This window comes from Chlorocebus sabaeus, chromosome 16 (genome assembly GCF_047675955.1).
Source record: "Chlorocebus sabaeus isolate Y175 chromosome 16, mChlSab1.0.hap1, whole genome shotgun sequence".
NCBI classification, from domain to species: domain Eukaryota; kingdom Metazoa; phylum Chordata; class Mammalia; order Primates; family Cercopithecidae; genus Chlorocebus; species Chlorocebus sabaeus.
Window position 1 is genome coordinate 38,816,127 of NC_132919.1, and position 6,859 is coordinate 38,822,985.

General features: G+C 39.1%; 1 protein-coding gene across 1 annotated transcript; it reads left to right on the top strand.

Moving 5' to 3' along the window:
• The first annotated feature begins 5,221 nt into the window (after positions 1-5,221).
• LOC119622083 (large ribosomal subunit protein eL21-like) lies at positions 5,222-5,829 on the top strand. The gene has a single exon (XM_037993001.2). It carries the CDS (start codon positions 5,265-5,267, stop codon positions 5,745-5,747), a length of 483 nt encoding a protein of 160 aa, XP_037848929.1. The 5' UTR covers positions 5,222-5,264; the 3' UTR covers positions 5,748-5,829.
• Positions 5,830-6,859: the final 1,030 nt, after the last annotated feature.

The window sequence follows — 6,859 nt, forward strand, 5'->3', positions numbered from 1 at the left end:
GCCACATCAAATAATTTATGTCTCAAAGATTTAGATAATTAGGGTAAGGATGCTTGGTAAAACCTGAAGGTTCCTGGAGGAAATAGATGAACTGTTAGTCGTGTATTTCCGTGGGACCACCTCAACATAGGTTCCTGTAGGTTAGCAGTGTAGAAATGCAGCGCTTCAAAGCCGGAGCATCCTGTCTTCAAAGAGCATGAAGGTATCAACGGCATTCATTGTCGATTAATAATAACCTTCCCAGTACTTTCTTGCTAAAGTATAAGCCATAATATTTCATAATCGCACCAATACAAAAAAGGATGAAAGACTTTAATTCTGTGCCTTTTATCTTTGTAAGAGAGGTGATTCCCCACCCTCCCCCGAAAGAGAAAAGCTCAAGTCCACAGTAATTATTTTTAGTGCCCTTTTCAGTTAAAGGACATAAAACCCTACTGGGTAGACAATAATTTTGTGTGCTAAGTTTGAGTTAGGGTGAGAAGTTTGCCAATCAGTTGCTTTTAGTGTTTTTCCCTTTTACTTAACTGTCTCATGCTGAGCATGAGAGAAGAATCTGGCAGGTAACAGAGCAAAGATTGTTCTGCAAAGAAAAGTCTTACCACCATGTTGTAAGAGTGAATATTTATAGTTACAAAATATCTTTTTGTATTGTTAAGCTAAATACACGAAGATCCTCTGTGTTCCGCAACGTTTGAAATGACCTAATGCCAGTCTGATAGTAACTGCTTTAAACCCTTTTTGGAAGTAGACAAATTGTAAATTAAAATTCTAAGGGAGTAATTGTTTTATTACAGTAATTTAATAGCTTGATCAAGTTACATTTTCAGTCTCAGAATCTGGAGATACAAGAGCCATATCATGAATGGGCCACCAAAATTTAATTTATTAATGTGTCTGGTATTTTCATACAGACCCTGTAACTTTAGAATCCCAAAAGCAGTTGATTTTAGCTATTGGGTGTGGAGTATCTAACCAAAAAGTGCGCTGAGGTTGTTAGTGACTGTTAGGTCATCACACACAGAAATTACATTGTTTTGAGAAATAATTTAGGAAAAGGAAAAATAGATTGTTATCCTGGATCATTTTGAAATGACCTTCAAATTAATCCAAAAATTTTCAAGAGAAAAAAAAACCCTATGCCTTTTTAAAGATGAATAATTTGAGTAGAGTAATAAGAGATTTTTTTTTTGTGATGGGAGTCTGCTGTTCTTGGTAACAGTATAAAGGCAGTTTCACTGGTTTCACTGGTTTAGTTACCTAAGCAATACCTGAATGGCTCTGTTTTCAGACATTACCTTAAGTTAGAGGGGAGAACAGATAACCTAATAGACCAGGAAGCAAATTCTACCACCCAGAATGGTTTTTTCTATGATACAGTATGACATAGTCTTTTAATAAGACAATGCTATGAATGATCACGCTAGCTTTTGGTTTCAGAAAATGTTTTAACAAGATAGCCATGTTAATAAATGGTGAAGATAAAGCTATTTTTGTTGGAATGCTCATCAACAGTAGGTCCCTATCATGAGTCACAGCAAGTGCCATTAGCAAAAACTACATTGCTTCGTCTGTTATTTTGAGGACTGCTAGTTTCTCAAAACCTATACAAGAAACCTGTATTGTGTCACTAATTTTAATGTTACGCCAACAACTAGAATATATATATATATATATATCCTAGAATGACACCTCAAAACAAACAAACAAAAAACCAACCTCTTTCACTGTAGGATTTCTCCATAGCTGTTCATCTTCAAGCAGCCCTGGCACTAATGCCCCTGCCTTTTAAAAACTTGACCTTTTAAAAACAGCCTGAATTCACTGCACTGCAAATGTCACAAAGAAAAGGCATATCTCACATACTCAGAAATTAATTTTAAAGCGGAACTTTAACCCACGGTACCAAATGTTTACAATTCAGATTCTAATAAAGCCATAAAGGACATATTTTAATATTTTCCAAATAAGATACTTAGTTTTGCCCTTTAAACAGCAGCTTTGAAGCATCTCAACCCCTCTGAGGCCACTGATATGAATCCCAGTAGGATTAGACTAGCTAGGTCTTTATCTTTTCATGCAAGATGAAGAGCAGCCTATCAAATGCCAGTAAACAAATATACAAGTCACTGACTATCGGCAAGGCTCCCCACTCCAAAATGAAAAAAATGAAAGCAGCATTTACAAAGCAAGAACAATATTTATTTATTTATTTATTTATTTAAGATGGAGTTTTGCTGTTGTCACCCAGGCCGGAGTGCAATGGCGTGATCTTGGCCCACTGCAACTGCCACCTCCCAGGTTCAAGCAATTCTCCTGCCTCAGCCTCCCGAGGAGCTGGGAGGCACCAGCAACAACACCTGGCTTATTTTTGTATTTTTTGTAGAGATGGGGGTTTCACCACGTTGGGTAGGCTGGTCTTGAACTCCTGACTTGAGGTGATCTGCCTGCCTTAGCCTCCTAAAGTGCTGGGATTACAGACATGAGCCACCAAACCCAGCCCCACAAGAACAAAATTTTAATGGCATTTTAATTTTACTATGAAATATACCTGACATACTCTTGACACCCACTGCTCAGGCTTGTTTTAAACCTTTAAATATTTAGACAAGTTTTATAATGTACCATGGATAGCAATAAGATCTATAGTGAGTCTTTACTTTGTATCAGCACTGGGCATGTTCCAAGTGAAAAGCCAAGACTAGCTCTGTGGGGATCCGATGTGGAATCAAGTCACATTATATAGGGTCCACCCATGTTTTTGAAGGGTTGAATCAGACCCTGGCAGAGGAATGAATTGGTTCATGCTATTACCTTAAAAAGCCATCTCACAAAAGTTGGTTTAGGCAGGGCGTGGTGGTTCAGCCTACAATCTCAGCACTTTGGGAGGCCGAGGCGGGTGGATTACCTGAGGTCAGGAGTTTGAGACCAGCCTGGCCAACATGGTGAAATCCCGTCTCTGCTAAATATACAAAAATTAGCCAGGTGTGGTGGCAGGTGCCTGTCATCCCAGCTACTTGGGAGGCTGAGGCAGGAGAATCACTTGAACCTGGGAGGTGGAGGTTGCAGTGAGCTGAGATCACACCATTGCACTCCAGCCTGCGTGACAGAGTGAGACTCAGTCTCAAAAAAAAAAAAAAAAAAGTCTCTGGATGCCTTCAATTTCCCTTTCCATTTATTTTGTTTTTTGAACCTCCCTGCCACCCCTATTTCCCGTTCAATTATAGACAAGTTAAAGGAAACATTCCTATTGTAAGTATACCTTTAGATAGAACTTTTAAGAAAGGTGTTTATTAATAGGGGGTTTTATATCAGAGGATCAGATAAATATGTCTTCATTGGCCACTGTACAGTGTGCCACTGCACTCCAGCCTGGGCAACAGAGCAAGACTCCATCTCCAAAAAAAAAAAAAAGAAAAAAAAGCTGGTTTAAATATAGCAATTCACAGAACATTGTGGACAGAAAAACCCAGGAGGATTTTAACCCTGCTGATCAATAGGGAGTCAGATGCCATGTCACAACATCTTGGGACAAAAGTCACAAGCTTGAGAGCATCTATAGAATGAAGAGGCAATGAGGGTGAGAGTGTGGGAATAATTGTTAAGGGCTGTTTCTTTTTGTATTTCTAAACATGTAGAACGTTCTGTGTTCACCTCCTAGAGTTACTACTGTCTCCAGTCCAAAGCAAAGTATGACCCACAGATATGTTCCCTTGGGAAGTATAAAGTTTTGCCACTCTCTAGGGATAGTTCTGCCAGTAGCAGTGTACATCTGCAGCTTTGTTAATGGTAGTAAACCTCTCACTTCTTCACAACAGAATAGCTAAGAATTGAGATCTGGTAACATTTTGGTTAACTCAATTTTTTTTTTTTTTTTGGAGACGGAGTCTTGCTGTCACCCAGGCTGGAGTGCCGTGGCGCAATCTCGGCTCACGGTAAGCTCCGCCTCCCAGGTTCACACCATTCTCCTGCCTCAGCTTCCCGAGTAGATGGGATTACAGGTGCCCGCCACCGTGCCCGACTAATTTTTTTGTATTTTTAGTAGAGACGGGGTTTCACCGCGTTAGCCAGGATGGTCTTGATCTCCTGACCTCGTGATCCACCTGCCTCGGCCTCCCAGAGTGCTGGGATTACAGGCGTAAACCACCACGCCTGGCCTCAATAATAAAGTTTTAAGGAATTATAATCTAATTTCTTCAACAGATATTTTCCAGTACCTACAATGTAAAATTAAATACTCAAATGTTAAATCCTTTTGTAAAGCCTTTTTTGAAAAAAAACAATTAATATAGGGAAAGCAGTTCTGAACCTCAAAGGCCTCAGATTCATCAAAGTGAACAGTTGTTGTATAGTACTCCTGCAAATGTATCCTAATCCGAGTATGTACCAAACCTAGGATACACTAGGTATTACTTTTTTTAAAATGCCATACCTCATCCTGTCCTGACTATTAAAAGTAGATTACTATGTAAAGCAAACCAAATAGCTGGTTATTTTCTTTTCCTGGTTGCTCATATTCCAAATAACTATGAGTTTAATGTTGTATAGTATAAAACCCATACAACTACTTTTCATTCCATAACACTGCAGTGATGAAAAGTATGCAGCATTCATATAAGCCTACCTTAGATTTATTGATATAAATTGTTTTTCTTTTCCGAGTCAACCTTGTTAGCACCAAGAGTCATGAAAAGGTCTCCTTAGTTTAAGTCCACCAACCACTCAAATATGTAGTCCTCCATTATCCACAAGGGATATATTCCAAGACCTCTACAGAGGATGCCTGAAACCACAGCTAATACTGAACCCCATACAGTATACACTATGTTTTTTCTATACATATATACCTATGATAAAGTTTAACTTATAAATTAGGCACAGTAAGATATTAACAATGAAAATAGGACGATTATAACAATGTACTATAATAAAAGTTATGTGAATGTGGTCTCTCTCAAAATATCATATCGTAGTCACCTATTTTTGGACACAGTTGAACACAGGTAACTGAAACATCAGAAAATGAAACCTCAGATCATAAGGGACTACAATATAAAGCATTCTACAGGCATGGTGAAAATAAAAACTAACGTGGCGAAGACAGCTATTACAGTCTATTTTAGTTACTATATAGTTGACCCACCTGATCAGATGTAGAGGTAAGATTATACTTATTACTGAGGAAGGCTTAAACATTCCATTATTAATTTATTTAAAAAAATGCTTTCCTTTCGGCCGGAACCGCCATCTTCCAGTAATTCGCCAAAATGACGAACACAAAGGGAAAGAGGAGAGGCACCCAATATATGTTCTCTAGGCCTTTTAGAAAACATGGAGTTGTTCCTTTGGCCACATATATGCGAATCTATAAGAAAGGTGATATCGTAGACATCAAGGGAATGGGTACTGTTCAAAAAGGAATGCCCCACAAGTGTTACCATGGCAAAACTGGGAGAGTCTACAATGTTACCCAGCATGCTGTTGGCATTGTTGTAAACAAACAAGTTAAGGGCAAGATTCTTGCCAAGAGAATTAATGTGCGCATCGAGCACATTAAGCACTCTAAGAGCCGAGATAGCTTCCTGAAACGCGTGAAGGAAAATGATCAGAAAAAGAAAGAAGCCAAAGAGAAAGGTACCTGGGTTCAACTGAAGCGCCAGCCTGCTCCACCCAGAGAAGCACACTTTGTGAGAACCAATGGGAAGGAGCCTGAGCTGCTGGAACCTATTCCCTATGAATTCATGGCATAATAGGTGTTAAAAAAATAAATAAATAAAAGACCTCTGGGCTGAAAAAAAAAAAAAAAAAAAAAAAAAATTTATTTAAAAAAATGTTTAACCTTTGCACAGTAGTAAAAATCCAGTTTTTAAAAAGGGAACTAAATGAAGTAGCAGACACGTACACAATGGCACATGATAAAAAGAAAATCCCAGCCCAAGCTACTTAAAAATTTTTCTATCTGTAGGAATGAGTGACACTCAAATTATTCTCCCTTTGATCTATTAGTGCTAACCCAAGATACAGACTGGACATTGCAAAACCCTTCCAAAAAATCCTCCTCAAAGTGACACCAACTTTTCCATCGTTTACATCTGGTTCCTCTCCCCAACCACACAAATTCTGTCTCCCTTTTTGTTTCAGTCTAGGTCCTACTCTTCCCTCAAAAACTCAGCTTAAAATCCATTTACTGGCAAGGCACGTGCCTCATGCCTGTAATCCCAGCACTTTGGGAAGCCGAAGTGGTGGTGGATCATTTGAGGTCAGGAGTTCAAGACCATCCTGGCCAACATGGTGAAACCCTACCTCTACTAAAAATACAAAAATTAGCTGGGTGTGGTGGTGGGCGCCTATAGTCCCAGCTACTCGGGAGGCTGAGCCAGGAGAATCGCTTGAACCCGGGAGGCGGAGGTTGCAGTGAGCCAAGATGGCGTCACTGCACTCCACCTTGGGCCACAGAGTAAGGCTCCATCTAAAAAAAAAAAAAAAAATTCCATTTACCTTACTTCTCCAGCTATTAAAGCATTTATTGATTATACCACCCATTTAATTTGAAGCCTAGGCTACTTCACATTGTTAGTAATTTGCATCTGGAGTTGGCACAACAATCATTTATAAATAATTACCTCCCATATACAAAGCACTAAACAGGGTGCTGGGCTGTATTTTGGGTTCACTCATCTCATTTCCTATGTTTTAGCTGAGAACCAAGTAATAATAGGTGAAAAAAATATGTGGATTTTACTTGGACAAGGAATGTGACTAATCTTTTTTTCTTTTTTTTTTTTTTTTGAGATGGAGTCTTGCTCTATCACCCAGGTTGGAGTGCAGTGGTACGATCTCAGCTCACCGCAACCTCTGCCCC

What these genes read in the sequence shown, in the direction of transcription:
- LOC119622083 (XM_037993001.2), top strand. Translation starts at nt 5,265, where the DNA reads ATGACGAACACAAAGGGAAAGAGGAGAGGCACCCAATATATGTTCTCT.